This window comes from Panicum virgatum, chromosome 3K (genome assembly GCF_016808335.1).
Source record: "Panicum virgatum strain AP13 chromosome 3K, P.virgatum_v5, whole genome shotgun sequence".
Lineage (NCBI taxonomy): Eukaryota > Viridiplantae > Streptophyta > Magnoliopsida > Poales > Poaceae > Panicum > Panicum virgatum.
Window position 1 is genome coordinate 44309457 of NC_053138.1, and position 21523 is coordinate 44330979.

Here is a 21523-nt window from a genome sequence, read left to right on the forward strand (position 1 = left end):
AGGAGGAACAAGTACAGGGAGTGCTCGGTTGATAGGGGAGACCCTTCATCTCCCTTGTTGTGGCCTTTTTTTTTTTTTGAGAGAGAGACTGTTGTGGCCTGTTGGTGCGTCAGTTACTGGGTGCAGCTGCTCCTTGCTTCGGACTGGGAGTAGCTGAAGGAGCTGGCATGATTTGGTGGGATTTCACGGTACGGAATGGAAGCAGCTGCCATATATATGCTGGCTTCCGTGTTGTACCGAGAAATATCATTAATTTGCTTCGTTGTAAGCACCGCCTGGGCACTGGGCTGAAGGCTGAAGCCTAGGTTTGCCACTATACACTGGTGTGGTCCGGTCATGCAGCAGGACGCGGAAGGCCGTCGACAATGCCCATCCTGCGGCTAGGATCACGCCCTTCTACTGTTGCATTGTATCACGAAAGGTGGGATGAGAAACTAGTGCTCCGTTTGTCTCAGCTTCTAGCCAATTTTGAAACCAAATGTAGATTCTCGATTCTAGGAGTCATATGACCTTTAGATTTCTAAAAATCAAGACTTCAAAATCAGCCATAAGCTGAAACAAATAGGACCTAAGAGTCTTATACGATTTATTAGATATATCAACACTTGTCCAGTATGATGCACCATTCAGATGAAATCTTGGCAATGTAGAACACAGTTGATCACAGATCAAGAATTATCGTCTAATAGAAATTACGAGTTCTAATGAACAGAACAAACGAAAGTCTTCCCATATTGGTTGCAAAGATGAAGCTCATTCACTAAAGACCCTGGCAAAAACAACTGATCATTCCACAAGGAATGTTAAAGGTTGCACCATACAATTTAGAAACTTTTCTTCATTTCCTTTCAGATCTCCAGCAATGAATGTCTTGTACATGCATACAATTGGTGAGACAAACAGATAACTTGTTAATTTGGTTATCATGAAACCAGATAATTAGGGGATAAACGAACCATCCTGCCATCTGTTGGAATGAACTGGGATCCTGTAAATCTAAATTGACTATATCAAGAATGTAAAATCAATGGTGACCCTAGTTCAGTCTAATGGTTCCCATGGATGCATTCTAAGGCAATACATGAAACGTTTTATCTATGCAGGGCCTAAGTAACTACATTCTACTTCATCTCATCCTGCAGAGTAGCCTACTTTCTCTGCAGATCCTCCTGCTATCCTTCTGGCAGTTTAGCCTTCTTTGGCGGCCTGTCGAGTGTGACCTCATCAGGACAGGAATTATTGGAGAACCTTGATTGTTCAGGCTCCTTTGCAATCTCAGATCCGTTTGAAACTTCTACCATTGGACTAGCCTGACTATCAGAATGCTCGGCCAAATTTTCAATGTCAGCACCAAATAGTTTCTTAGTAGTGTTCCAAGCTAGGTCAGAATTGCTGGTTTGATTTCTTGTAGGAGAGAATAAACTGGATGAACAATTCAAAGATGATGATGAACTGCACTCTGAGGTCAATCTAAATGGACTATTGGTATCCTGTAGAAGCCCATGATTGATAAACATCCTGTCCTTGTCACGTTCTTCTTTTATTCTCGAACTGCTTGGTGGATCTTCTATGTTGAGATCAAGACAATTATTCTGGATTACACTCTCTTGGCAGAATCCAGCAGGCTTTTCAAGGTCATGACAGCCAACTTGACTGCCACCAAACCCAGAAACAGTATTGACATCAATCGTTAAACCAGAAAATTCTGTGCTTCTACCTGAGTCCAGCTTACTCTTCTGCACATTACCAGATGGGCAAACTAAGCCTAGGTGGTCCTGTCCCCAAAGCAAGACCGCAGTTCGGTCACCCTCCAAAGCTTCTACAAGAGTATTAAGCTCCTTCATGCTATGTCGAAAGAATGCAACCTTCCTGTCCATTTCACATGAACAAAGAATGTTTGCATGGTTTAAGCAAGCAAAGCGGTTTGGTGAGCACTGGCAACTGACAGCAGACAAATGGAGATCATAGAAGCATGAAAAGCACTCCCGGTCTGTGGAATCATAATCCTTGTCCATCTTCTTACTTTTCAGATTACCATTCACCTCCCTTGCTGCACCCTCCATTTGAACTCTTGTCTAAAATAGCAAAACAGATATTATGAGTATGTTTATCATTTAAGAGACAGATAATAAGTTCTAGTATTAGCAAGATCCAAGCTACTACCTTCACTGCACTTGTCAGGACTCCATCTTTCCCACACGTGTTCAGCCATCCGTATTTCCCCTCACCACTCTTCCAATCGAAAAGGTTCATCCAAAGTTGTTTCACAGCTGCTTTTGCAGTCTTCAGTAGTAACCTGTCGTGTGATATTGATGTCTTGCGGTGCTGGCCTCTATAGAGCTCAACAGCACACTGTCCATGAGGCAGCCAATCCACAGGAGCAACATTTACTGCCTCTGCACAGTTGAAACCGGAGTTGAATCCAGAATGGTATGCTCGTGGTAGTGTCAGAACGAATTCACCTGGCTTCTGAACAGCACGGTAAACAGAAACTCCTTCTGATTTTAGAACAGATGGAGATAACTGTGTAACCTGCTCCAAGAAAATTCAGAATGAAACAGGATGAGATAAAGATGTCCTAGCACAGAAGAGGAAACCTTCCTCGGATAAACAATTAAAGATTATACGATCAACAGGCTATCTCTGTCCTCTCATAATCGAATCAAAAAATTCTAAAAAAATGTATGATACATCAGGCAATGTACCATTTACAGCATTCATGACAAAAAAGGCAAAATTAACTGTTCTATATTTTAAGGCTAATTAAAAGCTTTGGCAGTATTCAATTGCGTTATTATGTTGGAACATGAAAATGAAGTAGGTCACTACATAGAGTTCTGCCAATCACATGACAGAAAAAGACGGTTACCAGCTCATGAAGTAGATCAGGCTGTTCTTCAAACAGTTTTGGTAAGTTCTTTCTCATTGATTCTTCAAGCTCTACTGCTTCACAACCGGGAACACCATACCAAACTTTTGGCTCACCAAAATGCATATAATTCAGAGAGTAAAGAAAATGGTCTTCAACATGCTGCAGGAAAGTAACAAAAGGAGTTATATGAGAACATGCTCCATGAACAAAGGATGCCATAAATCACTTACACAGCAACCATCATATCAAGCTAATCCATATAGAGCATGAACAGACTATTGACAACTATTTGCATAGTCCAACCCCAATTGAATCTCTTTACTGAGTCCACATTCCATGAGTAATATGGAAACAGATTAGCTAAGAATCATACCCAGCAAAATGAAGAGAAGCACATTCCTACATAAAGCCATGGAACTACAACACCAGATATATCCTCATCTTCAAATGAGATAACAGAGCCAGGCAGCCGTGGCAGATTATTCAAGTTCCAACAAGACACACTATATGGATCCTGCATATTTGCATCTGAAGATAATTTAGCAAACCCACTACCAAACGTTGCAGTGTCCAAATCGGCACCATAATCCACCTAGGCAGAGGAAATTAGATATTATCAATAAAAATTTGATAAATACATCAGAACATAATCTATGTATAATCTACCAACATACCTCAACTTCACCAGTAGACCCTAAGACTATCCGCCAATATTCTCCCTCAATTTCCTCCACTGATGGTTCCCATATTTTTTTGTGGTTTTTAATTTCAGAAAGAAAAATTTCATCACTCCCTTTCATTCCAAAATATTCCTGCTTGAACTCATCAGCATATTTATGAAACTCCTCTAATGTGAAATCAGAACCAGATTGAAAGCCAAACTTGTCTTCTGAGTCGGCCCTAGAATTGGGACGCCTGTGTGTCATCCCAAACCTAAGTCTCTTTCTTCTCTTTCTTTTCCTCTGAACTCGAGGCTGCGCTCGTTTTTTTGTGGGCTCCCTGTTTTGAAGTTTGTCAACTTGTTGAACTCGGGTATTGAACTCCATAGATTCCCAGAAACTCTTCTCCTTCAGAGGACATGGAGGTCTCCAAGAAGATGGTGGAATAATACGACAAATTCCATATTTTTCTGCTTGTGGACGAATGCTAGAAATGTACCCGATTGCATCCTTAAATTCCTGTGAGAAAACAATACTATTCAAATGATACTATAATGCACTCCTTCCATTGGTTCTCTACCATTAATATATGAATTACTTTATCCAAGTATCCAACACGGCTTGGCACTAACAAATTTATAGTAATAGTTCCTGGAACAAACATTTAGTTATCTTGTTTCTATATGTCCAACCTTGATAGTTTTAACATACTGGTGGTCCAAATTTCAAAAAGTTCGACTACACAAAACCTAAATCATCAATAGAAATTGCATAGTATTATCTTAATAAAGCATATTTCATTGCATTTTGTCGGCAAACCTCTTCAGTTGGAGTGAAAATGGGAGCATCATCAATTTCAGGTCTCTGCGATTCACCTGGATGCCACTTCCCGCATGTCTATCCAAAAAATCGAAGAGAAAGAATGAAGGCAGCATAAATTAGACATATAATAATCACATAAATGTTGGGACTTGGAAATGGCAGAGCTGCTGAGCTAAACAATTTGAATATTACAAGGTCTTACAGTTGTAGGTCTGTAAAAGTCTTCCTCGCAATTTCTTGATGAGCAGTGATCCTGAAACAAAAAAAAAGTTAGCCATCCCAGTGTTAAACTTCCCGGATCAATATTCCACTATGTTTGGAAAATATGCAGAACTTTCTACCTAAACTTTTAAAATAGCATGTGATGATTCGATTACAAGAAATAGATAGCTGCTGCCATACTTGTCCAAATAATGTACTCCCAATTTGCATTTGAGTCCATAAACTTATTCGAACTCCTAGTTTGCATGAGTTCATAAACTTGTTGAATCACCAATGGTAACATTAACAACTGTTAAACAAGACCAATTTGCATTTTTCGTATACCTACCTATCTTGATCTAAATATTTCACAGATGTGCAATGGCAATCCCGAGCAGAATAGGAGCAACAAGCAAATAATTGATTAGATAGGTGTACTTCACCAAATGTAGAAACTAACAAAATAAGTTGCGGCAAGAATCGATCTTTTCTCCCAATTAGGGCAAATCACTGGAATCCATCTTTGTTCAGGAATCTTATGAGACTCGATCTGTGCATCTGAGTATCATGAGTTGATTAAAATCCTAGCAATTGACAAACATGCAAAATTTCTCTTCTTTAGGTCACATTCTCTGATCTAACTAAACGTCATCTCAATTCTTAACTCCGTAAAGAACCTGCATAAAACACATCCCCCACCCCCACCGCCACCCCCCACAGAAATTTCGCTATTGATCCAATCAAAGCTTTGCCGTCCAATACAATCACGATTCAGTACCCAAAACAACTAGCCTCGCATAATTCCACGCACGAAAATAAGCAGCACATATTTTATCTCATAAATGGAACAGGCCCATAATACTAGTTCCCCAACCACACAAAGAAAAAGGTTTCTTGATACATAGTCGCCCATAATGAACAGTTCGTGATGAACAAAAAAAAAATGAAAGGAAAGGAAACGGAGCAAAGAAAGGAATCCGCGGTACAAACAATGCCCGATCTGCGCACATATCCGCATAAGAACCGTACCAGCGAGACCGCCGCGCCGCCGCGCATTCGCCTCTTCTCGCGCCGCCGCGCGGGGCCGGCCTCCTCGGGGGAGGCGGAGGAGGAAACCATGGGCGAGATTTGGTGGGCTGGGGACGACGCTACCGCGGAATAGAAGACCTCGCGCTTGGTTTTACGGACGGGAGCCGGGAGGGGGTAACGACCTCATCGCACGTGCCGCGCACCAGGAGCCGAGTCGGACGTCGCTGCCAGGTGGGCCCCGATACGGTGTTCGGGTCCGACTCGGTCTAGGCAACCGGGATGGAGGCGGGTGCTGCTGCGTTCTCACGGTAGGAATAGGATGGCCGCTCTAGCGGCTGGACGTCGAATAGGAAATTCAGATATTTTATATTAATACTGAAAATTTATTAAGACAATATCGAATTTCATCTTGTACAATATATAAAATTATAGGTAAAATTGATTATGACATCTGATTCTGAGATATAATATTCATACCGTAATATGTACACCATGTCTCATGCAATATCCACTCAAAATGGTAACATGCAGAAATATATTAGCAACAATGATGTTTACTTTTTGAGACACCCAAAATCATATGTTGCAACGTCAGAAATTACAAATTTAAAATATTGAATAAAAAGCCGATGACCCATCGCAGCAGCATAAATCATCTCTTGCAACATGGAAAAGAATCTTTTGTAACATCTCGTCTCAGCGCTCTACGACTGCAACGTGGGATGTGACTAGCCCGCGCACGGTGCGGCTTGCAGGTCGCCAGCTTGAGGGGCAGAACGGCAGGTGCGCGCGCAATCCTGGTGCGGCCTCTCCCTCCCCTTCTCTCCGTGATGGCACTCCGAGCGGCAACAGCTCTAGAACATGCGCCGCGTCTGCATTTAGCGGGATCCCAGATGCCCGCTTGATCTAGTGTAGGTGCAAGGATCCGCTGCGATACCGTAAGTCCTAGCGGACTGCGGTGCAGATGATTTTCCACTATCCCGGTCCGACCGGGGGGGGGCAGACAGCCTTATGGCTCTCAAATGGCACATGGTCGTCGTCGAGCTTTCCCACACTAGCACAACCAGATGCATATTGGATTTATCGAAAAGAAAATAGTTGATAAACGTGAAAAGGAATAAGGGCACTAAAATATAGCATAATCAAAATTGCGATGGAAAGTATCAGGATGAGCAGCTGCGAAGTATCACAGCAATTGAAATCATGCATGTTGAGTTCTCCCGATCCAAATACAGGATTTAGCCGTTGGGCAATAAGGCTTCAATATAACACAAAAGCGCTTCCATTTTGAGGTATGACTTGATCCATACTTCCTACAGGTTTACAATAACATAGATGGTCTTCTTTTCCCTTATCTGTTACAGGCGCCACATAGAACTGTTTTGCGACCTTGTTGAAGCAATTTGCCCAACAGCTGTCGAACATATAGGACCTGACTTGGAACAATAGGTCAGCCCATATACTACTATTTGCTTGGCATTTTTCTCTCCACAAGCAAATACAAAAAACACAAAAACCCCATATACTACAAAATCGGCTAGTGCACTCCTTGGGGCTATGCCAGCTAAACATAGCATTCAGTTGAGGTACAACTGAACTCATTAACCACAACCACCTGGATAGAATTAATAAAAGTATTGCCGAACGGCTATTCATGAAGGTTCCTCTCCATTACCATGGACAACCTGGTGAACAAGCTTGTCGGGTAACCTCTTTGTTGCCTGAAAGATACACGCGCAGTCATGAAAAATCCGTAGTAGAATTGCCACGCAACCAGAAAACGAAAGGAGAACACAAAAGATGTTAAAACTCATTTAATTTTCAGTATTTCTATCATAAATGATTTAAATAGCAAAGTGAGAGTACTGTCAAGCTCATCAATTTGTCCCATACTGCTACATAGTAAATCCTCAAAACTAAATAACATGTGCTTTTCTGATACAACTTTTTCTTAGTTTTAAGGTAGGGAAACATGCGCGTAACATCAGATAGCTTGAAACTCAAGGGGAAATCAACGATAGAGCATTTCTTAGCGAGGAGTGCTTTACTGATTATACTGGAACATGATTACATTCGCTTAAGAAATTATTAGTAAAGAGTATAATGTTTTTCTGTGAGATATGAAATGTGCCTTATCTCAAAAGTTTTTGGCATTTCGAATCCTGCAGGTAGTTCAACAGTTGGACTTTCAGAAACAAGAATTAAGCATACAAATACTAAAAATATTTAGAACAATGTGACAAAAGTAAATAATGTCTTTTATTGAAAACAATAGTGATCATTGTAGGCTCAAAATTTTTGGCAGTTTATGAGGAACAGTCAAAACCCCAATTGCACAAGTGTAAAACCATGGATTATTGCACAAAACTTGTGATATAATGAAGTTGCCATATGATGGAACTCTTGTAAGTTAAATGTTTCTCAAATGGAAACTAGCTGCATTATAGCAGTGGATTAGAAAGAAAAAATGGCAATCGGATCAGGACTGAAAATAAAGAGCAATATGATGGCAGACCTGGAAATGTCTCATATGCAAAATAGGCTCACACCCAACCTCTGCAACCGATTTTCCAAGAGGAGTCTTAACATTAAATCTGCTTGCTTGATATAGAGATAATTTGTTATCTTTATCAGGAAGCTGACGGCATATCTTGAGTAGCGACCCCAAGGTATTCATCTGCATACGATTCAGTAGCATTATCAGTAATCATATCATAATTTACTTGGCATAATGTTGATAATAGAACATTCTAAGATTATCATTATCAATAATTAAGCCATTTGCAAAAGAAATTGTTTTCTGCACTTCTGCATGAATATCTAGGGATTCCACATGAACCAACAAAACGTGGAAAAAGAAAAAGGTGAAACGTTAATTATTCATTATATGCCCAAAATAACAAACATAATTCCTGAGGTAAAAACTTTGTGAAGTCATATGAATTTTTCTTGACTTTCTGTGTCAGAGAGATTCTTTTTGTTTGTTCAAATAGACATATTGCAATTTCACTCTAATACATACTGCCAACAATATTCAAACTGGTAATAAAAAATGTATTCGAGAAAAACAAATTGGTACTAAAAACTGCATGTGAAATAAAATGTTGTAGATCATGTACTACAGTATAACTCTGTTACAGAGGCAACATCAGGTAAGGAACTGGTATTATATTGCACCAAATATAAATTGCTAGAAAACAGAAAGGTGGCACCAACCTTCATGTAGGGGCATGAGGCACAGCCTCCATTAATGGAGCAACCTTCACCAGAACTCACACCAGGAACAACAGTAAGATTGTCTAAACCAGCTATTGAAGAACCAACAGGATGTGAACCATTGATAGGTGTCTTAGAAACAGCATCTGCTGAAACAGGGAACACAATTTCTACTTCAATATTTGATCTCTCCTGAGAAGAATTATACATATCAAGTAATTCCTGGACAGCAGCAACAATTGAAGTGATCATCCCTGATTCTGTTCCTAAGACAAATTGAAGATGTTCATCTACATTTCTGTCCAGAGCCCCCTTCAGATGATCCTTGATGAAATCTAATATGTTCTGAGTGGATCCAACAACTCCCATTCCCCTCGGTTTTGCTTCCATTGCCAAAGAGAACATTTCTCCAGGGACCTCAAAGTGTGCTGTCAGAAATGCATCAGAATATTGTTCCTTTATTTTCTCCACAACCTCATGGCCAAACATGTCATGAACCATACAGTTACCATCCTGAATATCAGCAAACAGACATTAATGAAGGGAAAAGTAGAGAATGTGAAATCATTTAAAACCAAAGGCATCATAAAAAGAAAGGAAGATCATTGTATTAACAGATTGATACAGAGATGGATTTCAACCAATTCAAAAGAACAATATGACCAATCTTGCGATCCATGCAAATATGCCGTTGGAAATCAATTAATTATTTCTGTACATTTGAGGAACTAAAAGAATATTTTTCTTGTATATGCTAAGTCATAGTCAAACTGACACAGATTTACTAGTGAATAAAACATGTCTATTTAGTGGTGGCCAAAATGCCACAGACAGTTAATAATTAGGACATAAATTTAAGTCTACATAACAAGTAGAGGATTGTATGTGGTCATCCAAATCTGGCCATCACTCTTTTCCACGTATGCACGACATGACGTAGCTCCGTAAATGTCTGTACAGTTTTTAATACTAAAAGATTTCCAGTCTGGCGTTTCATACTATATACAACAATCAAAGTTAGGTAATATTATTTTTGTGATTTAATAATCTGATCTTTGTAAATCTGAATAATTATAGAAATAAAAATGGAAGAATAAATTGAGATAGAAAAATATACTTTACAAGAAGTGTCAAGATTGAGATGGAAAGTTTAATTTTGTAAAAAATAATTCGAATGTTGAGATCACAGTAGTGTAATCTTTAATGACGGTACAAACGATCTGGATTATGTTACTGGACATAATTAACATACTTGAATTAAGATAACTCGGAAGAATAAACTTCCAAAGGCACAGGAAAGAAACAGAATCACAAAGAAACCTGGTAGTAGTGCAGACGTGGCAATAATGAACTTATAGATTTCCTGTTGTGATCTGGATGTATTTTTGCGATTTCTTCATCTGACATAGTAGCCATTCTCTGAAATAGATCTGCTATGTTCGCACCCATATATGAATCAGGACCATACCAGACATTAAGATCTGGTATTTGGGCAAATGCCTAAAATACAGATAGTTAAAAGGCTTGATAAAGGACGAATAAAATAAAAACGAAATCTAATCCAGAGAACAAAAAATTCTCCAGTAAGTAATACTGAGAAGCAAAACATTTACCTGTAGTATAGTTGGAACAACATTAGAAGAGGTACAGGTAATTGTAGGAACAACTTCATGAGCACGAGCTTTTGTTTCTAGAGAAGTATTGATGTAAATAACATGCAAAGAAGGAAAAGACCCTGACGCTTCCCTCAAAAAATGAGTATACTCAGAACTTGAAGCAGCATCAGCTAACGAACAGCCAATCTGTTCACTGGACATTCTATAAACGCCAACCTGCATAAATCCATAAGAATTGGTGCCCGCAATTTGTGGGGTTAGGAAGCCATTAGTTGTGGTGATAGATATCCATATGTGTAGACAATGATCAATGAACATTCTAGATATGCTGATGTGGTCTAAAACTTTGGTTAGAGTTATAAAACATGATAGGTAAAACAAAGATATTATTACCTAGACAGATGCAAGTGTGGCAGCAGGTCATTGTGTTTTGCTTTGACAGTCTGGTTATGGTTCAATTCTTATTTCATAACAATATTCTCTGTATTTGCGTAATCACATCCAATGTTTGCTCAATTTTCAGAAAATGCTAGTTCATAAATGATGGATATGCTAACATAACAGTATTAACTGGATCAGATTAGGAACCTCAAAAAAAAAAACTGGATCAGATTAGGATTGTGCTAGTGTTCAGTCAACTGCCAAATAGAAAATATTTCATATCAAGGTTCCAGATAACATTATCATCACTAACATAGTACCATGATAAAGTGTATACGTAAACCTAGTCTCACTATCATTTCAAAAAAAAAAAACTACTCTCACTAGCTTGATTCTAGCAGTACGCTCTTAGTGACAAATGAACATGACATGCTGGACTTATCGAAAGATAAATCTGATTGAAACCAATTACCTTATCAAATCCTGCTTGATCAAGTATTGCCCGAACATTTTCTGACATGAAGTCAACACCTAGCACTGTAATATAGTCGCATCCTGCTTCAGCCATTTTAACAGCGCTATCTGCCATTACCAAGGAATCTGATATATGGATGTGGGGCCACTGTTTCTTTGCAGCAGTGAGTATGCCTTGCACCTCAGGATCCATATAAAAGTGTGCAACAACACCAATTTTTTTCTCCATAAGGATATTCACAAGTTCTGAAACCTTGGATTCATCAGGAGATAAAAACATTGCCTAAAATTAAAATTAAAATGCAATCAGTTGTTTCATGCAGATATCAAGGTGAAAACTTACAGTAAAACGATGCAACATTCAAGCCCATGCAAGTTGTACATTTTTCATGAGATTTATAACCACATTAACTTTAAAGTAACAACCATTTGTGCATCATCTAATGCAAGTTGTACATTTTCATCCTAATAGGCAGCTGCAACAATGGGCAACAATACCAAAAAGCATTGCAGTTGATTTCACCTGGTATGTGGACCACTTTTGAACATAATGGGTTTTGTGATACCACAAAATCTTCCTTAAAGTTCTGTGGCAAGAATATACAAAATGGGAAAACCCTTGTGGAAAAGACAGTACGATTCTCCAGCAAAAATAAATACTATTCTCCTTCCTAAAAAAAATATTCCCAAGCAAGCAAGATGCCAATATGACCACACAAAGTGGAAAAGGCGAGGGGTGATGTTGACACTAGCCGGTCTATTCCCTAGTCTCCATTCTTGACCATACGCATAGCTGACCAGGAGTCAGCTCCTTTCCTCATTATTGATCAAAAAGGGGAAAAAATGAAACGAATCAATAGAAAAGCTATCTTTTATTCGGTGGTGCTAACTTTTATGGAAAAAGGAAATGGAGACCCATCCTTGGCAGATTCTTCACGTCAATATAGTAGCAATTCCCGATTTGTTGAGGCAAGCCACGTCGTTTCAGGCAGATCAACAGTATCGCGAATATTAAACAGCCCAACCAACCCACCCGATAAAGAAATGGGCCAACCATGATCCAACGAGGTTTGGAGGAATGGGGAGCTCACCTGGGCCTCGGCGTAGCTCCCGTGCGCGCGCACGGCGCCGTCGCGCGCGATGACGAGCGACGGGAACGGCTCACCGGGGTGCCTGCCCTCGCGCGCAGCGATGGCCGCCCGCGCCCGCTTCTGCATGGCGACGAGCACGTTGTGCCAGGTGCTGGCCCGCGACCGCGCCACCGCCATTCCAGCCCCGAGCGGCGCGAGGCCGGGATCAGCGGGGTCGACGGCGAGCACCTCCTCAGGCGTGGCCCCGTCGAGCGCGGCGACGAGGAAGGCGCAGTACCCGCGCGAGAGCTCCGAGTCAGAGTCGGCCGCGAACCGCATCCGGCCGCCGCCGTCGCAGCGGGCGGCGAGCCACACCCGCGCGACGCAGCCCATGACGCGGTTGCCCGGGGCGCGGTCGGGCTCCGGGAGCCGCGGGAGCGCGGACGCGAGGGAGAGGAGCCGGCGCGCGCGGTCCGCGTCGGACGGGAGCGCGACGAACTCCTCGGCGAGCCGGTGCAGGAGGAGCCGCGGGTGCGCGCCGGAGGCGGCCTCGGAGCCGTCGGTGCGCGGGAGGGGCGGGGGCGGGGGCGGGGGAGGGGCTCGGAAGTGGGCGCAGCGGACGGCGAGGGGGCCGCGGGGAGTGATGATGCCGCGGGGAACATGGAGGGGACGGAGCACGCTGCGTGGCTTGGCGGCTGCGGCGGGGGCGAAGAGGGAGGCGGCGGCGGTGTCCATGGCGGCGTACTCGCGGTGGTGGGCGGTGGAGACGTGGAGGAGATGGCGCGTTTTATTGGGGGATCAATTCGGGAGGCGGCGTGCGTGCTTTGTGTGGGCGGATCGAGGTGGGTGGGCCTACGGGGAAGGGGAGTGAGAAACTTCGGGTCCGTGGGTGGTGGATTCTTCACACTTGTTTGGACCACGGATTTGGGTGCGCTAGGAAGGTCGAAGTGGGGAACTAGGGATCGGCCAAGCTGGTTACAACCGAATTTACTACTCCGGTCTTTTTACCTTTTTTTACCTTTTATGACTACTTTTTCCTACTTATCTTATGACCTGTTTAGTTCCCACCCCGTAAACGCAAAAAAGCCGTAAACGTAAAATTTTGCAAAGGAATCTTGGTAATTTGAAGTACTAAATGAAGTCTATTTATAAAACTTTTTGCATGGATGAGCTGTAAATCACGAGACGAATCTAATGAACCTACTTAACCCATGATTTACAACAGTGATGCTACAGTAACCATCCGCTACTTATTGCTTAATCATGGATTACTTAGCATCATTAGATTCATCTCGCGATTTACAACTCATCTGTGCAAAAAGTTTTGTAAATAGACTTCATTTAGTACTTCAAATTGGCAAGATTCCTTCGCAAAATTTTTTTGTGTTTACATGTAAAGAGAACTAAACAGAGCCTTACTCAAAATTTATACAAAATATCTCTTGTTTTACTGTGTCTTTTATCATACAAGGTCTTCAAAATAGTAGCGGAGCTATAATTTGAAAGTTAGGAATTCCCATCTTCTAAAATGAGTGAATTCCCTTGGTGCTGTAAAAATTTTGTTGAGTTACTCCTATGCCACAAAATTTTAAGAAGTTTCTTAATTAAGTGCCATTAAAACTGGGACGAGACCCTCTGCAGTTGAGGTCTCTGCAGCTGAGTGACTGCCATGTGGGCCATAGTGATTGAATTGCACAGGAACCAGTTCCATTGAAACTTTGATTCATGCCCTCAATGCCATTCCATTGCCTTCCCCACCCATGTGCTGTTAACTAAGGTGTGAAAGACAAATTTACCCCTGGTTCCTGCGAGCGCCTAACTCCTCTCTCTCTCTCCACTCGACTTTCCCGGTGCTCTTGGGGAGAGGTGAGTGGCGCCGCGGCTCCACGAGTCATCGAGCGCGTGATCCGAGAGTTCGGCGTTGACGCTCACTAACGACCATTTCTAAGTATCAACTTGATTAGAAAATTATGAGATTTTGCATTTTTTACACGCATATTTATCCAAATAAACCCCTAAACCACACTTCACCTTTAGAAATATGCAAGATGTGTTTTTGAACTAATATGCAGGTTGCAAGCACACTTTGGCACGCATAAAATCACAAAAAGTATCAGAGCGCTGATTCGGGCTCAAATGGATCAAAAGTAGCACAAGAACCAAGTCAAGTCTAATCAACACAGGCCAATACACGCATGATCAAGACAAGGCAAGCCAGGACCACCAGAGGAAGTTGGGGGCGGTTGGAGCGCCAGGCAGGCCGGCCGACCACCTAGTCGGGCGACCAGGCTCGTGGGCCCCACAGCCTCAACCTCGCCACGTGTCGACTCCTCAATGGTCCCCTAAGTCGATTCTGCAAGATTCAGCTGCTGCTCGGCCGTGGCTCCCTCCTATAAATACAAGGAGAGGGGGTACGGAATGAACACACACCACACCTCTCAAAGCTCTCTTGCTTAGTCTATATGTTTAGTGGAGTTTAGGAGAAGTCTAGGAGTCATCGAGTCCCCGGAGTTGCTCAGGAATTCTGGTATGGATTCATCTCTAGTCCTCTCTTGTAGTATTCGATCGTTTGTAATAGAATTAGACTATGGTTACCGATATCTGCTTGAAGTATATTCTGAGTTATCAGATATATGCTTCATGATCTGGTTGCATTATCATTCGATGCTTGCATTGCATGATCGCCCTATGCTTGCGATGGTTAACATATTGGCCTTAGAACTCTATCAACTGCTCCAGTATTCGTATGTTTTCTCTAGTGTGATGTCTGTCCATCCGGAGGGTGGGGCTCCGCGCGGGATGCTAGAGTATCGCATACTAATGTAGACATGGTGTCTAGACTAGATAAGTGTTGCTAGATGTCACTCTTTCCCCATGATTTGTAGAGGTAGCCGGTAGGTGGTGGTAGCCTTGTCCAAGCCCTAGTAATCCTCCATGTTCGGTTTGGGGGTAGGAGGTACTTAAAGTCGCATAGGTGTACGGGCTCCTCTTGTCACTTATATAGCGATCTCCCAATTGTATTAGTTTAATCTCTGACAATCTAACCATAAGATAGCATAGATACAGCTAGCCTAGCACATCTAACTCGAGCTCTAGCTTCTGCCTTTTTCTTTGCCTATAGCACCTTCCGTTTATTTATCTCTGATGGTAGTTTGTATGTGCGTCACACTACCTCATACCATGTTATCTATCTTACCCCTGTTTATGCAATTGAATATCCAATCTAGATCAGTTCATAAAATAGCTTATATACTTCCATCCACCGTCTTTTCTGCGGAAATATAAATGGCACCCCGGTATACTCCCGGATAAAATACTACAGCAGTATTCCGTGCGCTTGCGGATTTATTCGTGGCTCATGAAATACCTGCCACCCCCTTGGCGTCTGCGGGCATCATCGCTGTTTTTTAGTGGTGACATTGGTAGGCTTCAACATCCGGCGGGTCGGGGAAATGGCCATAGCTCACGAAGACCAACTACGACTCTTGGTCGTTGTTGATGAAGCTCATGCTCCTGGTGCTCCACCTCTGGGATGCCGTCGACCATGAGGACGTCGACTTCCACGACGACCAGACAGCCCTCAAGGTGATCTGCAGCGGGTGCTACAGGAGATGCTGCCCACCTTGGCGACAAAGTCATCCGCCAAGGCCACCTGGGATGCGATCAAGACGATGCGCATCGGCGACGAGCGGGTATGGAAGTCGACGGCACAGAGCCTGCGAGCTGAGTATGAGCAGATCGCATTCTGTGAAGTTGACTACATGGAGGATTTTGCACTCTGACTGACGAACATTATCCAACGCCTGGTGATCCTCGGCGACCCGGAGCCGGAGGCCAAGGTGGTGTCCAAGTACCTGCGTGTCGCGCACCCCAGGTACAAGCAACTCATTGTGTCGATTGAGACCCTCCTCGACATCAGCAAGCTCACCGTCGAGGAGGTGATCGGGTGGCTCACGGCGGCAACCGACGACGAACCGGCCCCAGCCCACATCATCAGCAAGCTGAACCTCATGGAGGAGGAGCTCAGCGCGCGCGTCGTCTCACGTCTGCAACTCGGTGTCGACACCTCTGCTTCAGGCTCAGGCCAGCGTAGAGTCGTGGCCATGGCCGAGGAAAGGGCCGCGACAGAGGTCGACCACCCAAGAATGACACCAACGACGGCTGCAAGTACTGGGGCAAGAAGGGCCACTGGTCCCGGAATTTTTTTATTTTTAACCCTTTTTAATAATAATTTAAAAATAACCCGCGCCAACTTTTATTTGCATGCGGTGACCCTTTTGTTCGCGCTACTCGTTGTGGCGCGACAGGAACACTCTGCCGCGACAGCGACAAAGCTGCCACGCTGGTCGCTCGCTCGCGCGGCCGGCATCATGGTGCCAGCGTGGCGCCGCTGGGCCCGGCTTGATGCACCACTGCATGTGGCGCGACAATCTCTGTCGTGCTAGGAGGAGTGGCGCGACAAGCCCACTATGAGTCTGCGCCCGGGCTCTCTCTGCCTCACTTGTCTCCTCTAGCACGAGCCCGATCGCGCCATCCCCCATCCCGCCGACCGCCACCGGCCCCAGATCTGCCCCGAAACTGCCGATTTGGGGTGGGTAAAGTAGGGAAAATTGATCCCTCCCTCGAAGAAAGGTAATGCCTCAAAAAATCCTCTTTTTACAGGTACATTTGCTTGATTTGAGGACATGTAGGTGATCTAGGGTTATGGTGGAAATTTTGGAAAATGTTAGCAGTAGAAGGTGTGTTGTTTGCATGAGATATTCGGTCTAGACATACCATTCGTACTACCCGCGAATTTGATGTGTAGAAGTAAGAGCATGTATATATTTTCATATTTTGCAATTGCTTTCTAGGTAGTAACATTGTTGTAGGCAAGATATTGATTCATTGTATTATGCCATCTTAGGATGCCTAGGCATGGAAAATCCAGTAAACCGAAGGTGCGGGTGGATAATGCTTACGCCTGTTTGCCGTTGCCTAGTGGGGTTCCTGTACCGATGTGCTTGTGCGGTGATCCTTGCAAGATAGCCAAGTCCGAGGAAGAGGAAACATATAACCGAACTAAACGATCCATCTACAAATTACAATCACACAACTTTATAGTGCTTATTAGTTCAACAGATAAATATTAATCCTACAATATTTTTTACAAAATATTATTGCCCTCATCCTAACATTGTAGCGTCTACTCTCCATTTTCATTGCTTATTAATTCAATTCACAAGGTATATCATAACTACACACTTCATGTACCAAATCAAAGAAAATATGAATATATGATAGTCCAACATACCAAAAACAAAACAACCCTATTAATCCTATATGAATACGAGAACATATTGTATGAAATTAGAGCAAAGGATTTTAGTTAACTATTAATCCTATCGAATAAACATAACAAAACAACCCATCATATTCATATGTGTAGCCTAAAATGTGACCACGACAATCAAATACCAACCCTACTACCTCCACATTGCAGTACAACGTAGCAAACAATTCCAAAATACATATATATACATACATGCAATTAATTCTACTAGTCAAATTCGTGGGCAGTACGAATAGTACATCTAGACTGGGCATCTCATGCCAACAACACACCGTCAACTTCCAGATTTTTCAAAATTTCTACCCAAACCCTAACTCCCCTAGACATCCTCAAATCAATCAAATGTACAAGTAAAAGGAGAATTTTTTGAGGGGAATACCTTCGTAGAAGGGAGGGGATCGATTCCCCCTACTTCACCCACCCCAAATAGCTTGATTTGGGGCGGATCTGGGGCCGGCGGCGAGAGGAGCAGCGCTGGCGGGCGTGGTCTGGAGGAGGAGAAGTGAGGGAGGTTGAGGGAGGAAGGCTGGACGCCGATGCTTAATGGGCTTGTTGCGCCATCCTGCATAGCGCGTCAGGCTCTGTTGCGCCACATGCGGTGGCACGACAAGCTCGAGCCCAGAGGTGCCACGCTGGCGGCCGTGCGATGGACCAGCCAGCATGGCAACTCTGCCGCGACACCGCATGTGGCGCGACAGAACCTTCCTGACACACCATCTTTGGTGGTACGACCAAAAGGGTCATGTCGACATGTCGTGCAAATAAAAGTTGAGACGGGTTATTTTTAAAATAATATTAAAAATATGTTAAAAAATCTTGGTCCCGCAGGTGCTGCAAGAGGATCCGCGACGAGGCAGCCCACGTGGCCCAAGTCGAGGAGGCTAAGGAGCCCATGTTGATGCTCGCCACGGCCGAGGCCGAGATTAATGCATCCTCCTCCTCGACCTCCTCCTCAATGGCGCAGCCGCCCGCTAGTACCCAGACGCCGGCGAGATCCACTCCGATCCACCTCGAGGAGGACAAGCTCTTTGTCTAGCTCAGGGACAGGAGCGAGGGGGAGTCCGCATGATGGATCCTCGACACCGGCGCTACGAACCACATGACCAGAGTGCAGTCGGCTTTCTTCAAGCTCGACACCAGAGTCCACGGCACCATCAAGTTCAGTGATGGCTCCATCGTCGACATAAAGGGCCCCAGCACTGTCCTCTTCAAGTGCAAGAGAGGGAACATTAGGCGCTTGACGGGGTATACCACATCCCACGCCTCACCGCCAACATCGTCAGCCTGGGGAAGCTCGATGAGGAAGGGTACAAGTGGTTGTGCAAGGACAGCGTTCTCAGCATCTGGGACCAGCGGCGCCACCTGCTCACCAAGGTGATGCTCTCGACGAACTGACTCTACATCCTCAAGCTCGACATCGGGAGGCCGGTTTGTCTAGCAGCGCAAGCCTACGACGTGCATGGCGTTGGCATGCGAGGTACGGCCACCTCAACTTTCACGCACTCGAGAAGCTAGCACGGGATGGCATGGTGCCCAAACTGCCGCGAATCGACCACACGGCCAAGTTTGCAATAGCTGCCTCGACGGGATGCAATGACAACACTCATTCTTGGCCAAGGCAAAGTACCGCGCGCAGGACAAGCTCGAGCTAGTGCACGGCGATCTCTGCGGCCAGTGGCGCTGATCACACCAAGAGGCAACATGATCTTCCTCCTCCTTGTCGATGACATGAGCCGTGGCTCATCCTTCTGAGCTCGAAGGATCAAGCCACGGCAGCAATCATGCAGTTCCAGGAGGGAGCAGAGGAGGAGGCCGGAGCGAAGTTGCGCACCGATCGTGGCGGCGAGTTCATGACACGCATGTTCGCGGACTACTGCGCCGAACATGGAGTCTAGAGGCACCTCACCGTGCCATACACGCCCCAGTAGAATGGCGTGGTGGAGAGGCGCATGATGAAGGCAATGTTGTTGCCGAGCTGGTTTTGGGGGAAAACTGTGAACACGACAGTCTTCATCCTGAACTGGGCTCCGACATAGAGCGTCGACTACAAGACACCGTATGAGGTATGGCATGGCACCAAGCCCCTGTGCATTTTCTCCACACGTTCGGCTACATCGCGCACGTCAAGAACGCAAGCAAGCATCTCGCCAAGCTCGTCGACAGGAGCATTCCCATGGTGTTCATGGGCTACGAACCAGGGACAAAGGCATACCACTTCTACGACCCGGCGACAATGCGCATCTGCATCTCCAGGGATGCCGTGTCGAGGAGGACACGCTTGGGATTGGGGCGCGGAGAAGGGAGCCGGGCCGGACGACGACATCGAGCCGCTCCAGGTGGATACCATCACGTTCTTAGCTGGGTTTGGAGTCCCTACTGCGACACCTTCACCAACAAGGTCTGCGACATCACCAATGCCCACCACGCCGCCAACGCTTGCCACGCCGATGATCGCTCAACTAACACCCGCAACGCCGGCCGCCACGAGGTTCCCCACGGGCGGGCAAGAGCCACGAATGCCGACACCGACGCCAACGCAGGCTCAGGGAGTCGAATTCGCCACCCCGCCAAGTGGCGACTTGATCTGGACAACGACCATGAAGATGACGTCCCTCTCTGCTTTTTCACACCTTGGAGAACATCCTTGGGACATCTTCACCACTCGGTCTTGCAAAGCGGGAGGTAGCCAAGGATCTCATGGTGGTGGTCGGAGAGGAACCAGCAACTGATGACAAGGCAAAGCATGACAAGGAGTGGCGCGTGGTGATGCTTGACAAGATGGCACCCATCGAGCAGAACAAGACCTGGTCGCTTGTGGACTTGCCAACGGGGCAACGTGCCATAGGCTTGAAGTGGGTGTTCAAGCTCAAGCACGACGAACACCGAACGTCACCAAGCACAAAGCCCGGCTCGTCGCAAAGGGGTACGTGCAGCACCAAGGGATTGACTACGAGGAGGTGTTCGCGCCGGTCGTCGGGATGGAGTCCGTGTGCATGCTCCTGGCGGTGGTAGCACACCGCGCCTGGGCCGTGCACCACATGGACGTCAAATCGGCGTTCCTCAATGGTGACCTCGCGGAGGAGGTGTACATCCAGCAACCTCAAGGCTTCATCACCACCGAACACGAGCGCAAGGTGCTGAAGCTGCACAAGGCTCTCTACGGCCTATGGCAGGCACCCCGGGTGTGGAACACCAAGCTCGACGCCAGCCTACACATGCTCGGTTTCACCAGGAGCGAGCACGAGCATGGCCTCTACACGCACGGCACCGAGCTGAAGCGGCTGGTAGTGGGGATCTACGTCAATGACCTCATCATCACGGGGGAGTCCAACAAGGAGATTGGCGCGTTCAAGGAGGAGATGAGGACCCTGTTCCGCATGAGCGACCTGGGAGCTCTCTCCTACTACCTCGGCATTGAAGTTAGGTAAGGGCGATGCGGCATCGAACTCTCGCAGGTTGCCTATGCCAAGGAAGTGCTCGAGAAGGCAGGCATGGGGACCTGCAACCCATATGCGACGCCAATGTAGGTGCGGCTCAAGCTATCCAAGCAGAGCACATCGCAGGCGGTCGACGCAATAGAGTATCGCAGCCTGATCGGTAGCTTGCGGTACTTGATGAACACTCGGCCCGAAGTAGGAGCAAGGATCTGAAGCAGGAGCACATGGCGACCATGAAGCACCTGCTTCCCTACATCGCAGGGACGGTCGACTATGGCTTGGTGTAAACGAGGAGCGACGCCGAGCTCACGCTCATCGGCTACAGCGACAACAACATGGGCGGTGACATCGATGACAGGAAGAGCACCACTGGCATCATCTTCTTCCTCGGGGACATGCCTGTGTCTTGGCAAT

The 21523-nt window shown here is 45.3% G+C and overlaps 2 protein-coding genes across 3 annotated transcripts; both read right to left on the reverse strand.

Moving 5' to 3' along the window:
* Nucleotides 1–775: 775 nt before the first annotated feature.
* Nucleotides 776–5743, reverse strand: LOC120699278 (lysine-specific demethylase JMJ18-like). 2 transcript variants are annotated; one of them, XM_039983220.1, is made up of 8 exons: nucleotides 5584–5743; nucleotides 4556–4606; nucleotides 4351–4428; nucleotides 3547–4050; nucleotides 3246–3464; nucleotides 2870–3031; nucleotides 2164–2532; nucleotides 776–2075 (listed from the first exon to the last, which is right to left on the reverse strand). In XM_039983220.1, exons 1-8 carry the CDS (start codon nucleotides 5671–5673, stop codon nucleotides 1173–1175), a joined length of 2376 nt encoding a protein of 791 aa, XP_039839154.1. In that variant the 5' UTR covers nucleotides 5674–5743; the 3' UTR covers nucleotides 776–1172. The 2 variants fall into 2 exon arrangements, with proteins under 2 accessions (XP_039839154.1, XP_039839155.1); XM_039983221.1 differs by lacking the exon at nucleotides 5584–5743 and having other exon boundaries at nucleotides 4546–4564.
* Nucleotides 5744–6749: 1006 nt separating this feature from the next.
* On the reverse strand, nucleotides 6750–13094 carry LOC120699279 (quinolinate synthase, chloroplastic-like). The gene is made up of 7 exons (XM_039983223.1): nucleotides 12362–13094; nucleotides 11269–11553; nucleotides 10413–10631; nucleotides 10120–10299; nucleotides 8800–9312; nucleotides 8099–8260; nucleotides 6750–7304 (listed from the first exon to the last, which is right to left on the reverse strand). The coding sequence occupies exons 1-7, from the start codon at nucleotides 13073–13075 to the stop codon at nucleotides 7236–7238; spliced, it is 2142 nt and encodes a 713-aa protein (XP_039839157.1). The 5' UTR covers nucleotides 13076–13094; the 3' UTR covers nucleotides 6750–7235.
* Nucleotides 13095–21523: the final 8429 nt, after the last annotated feature.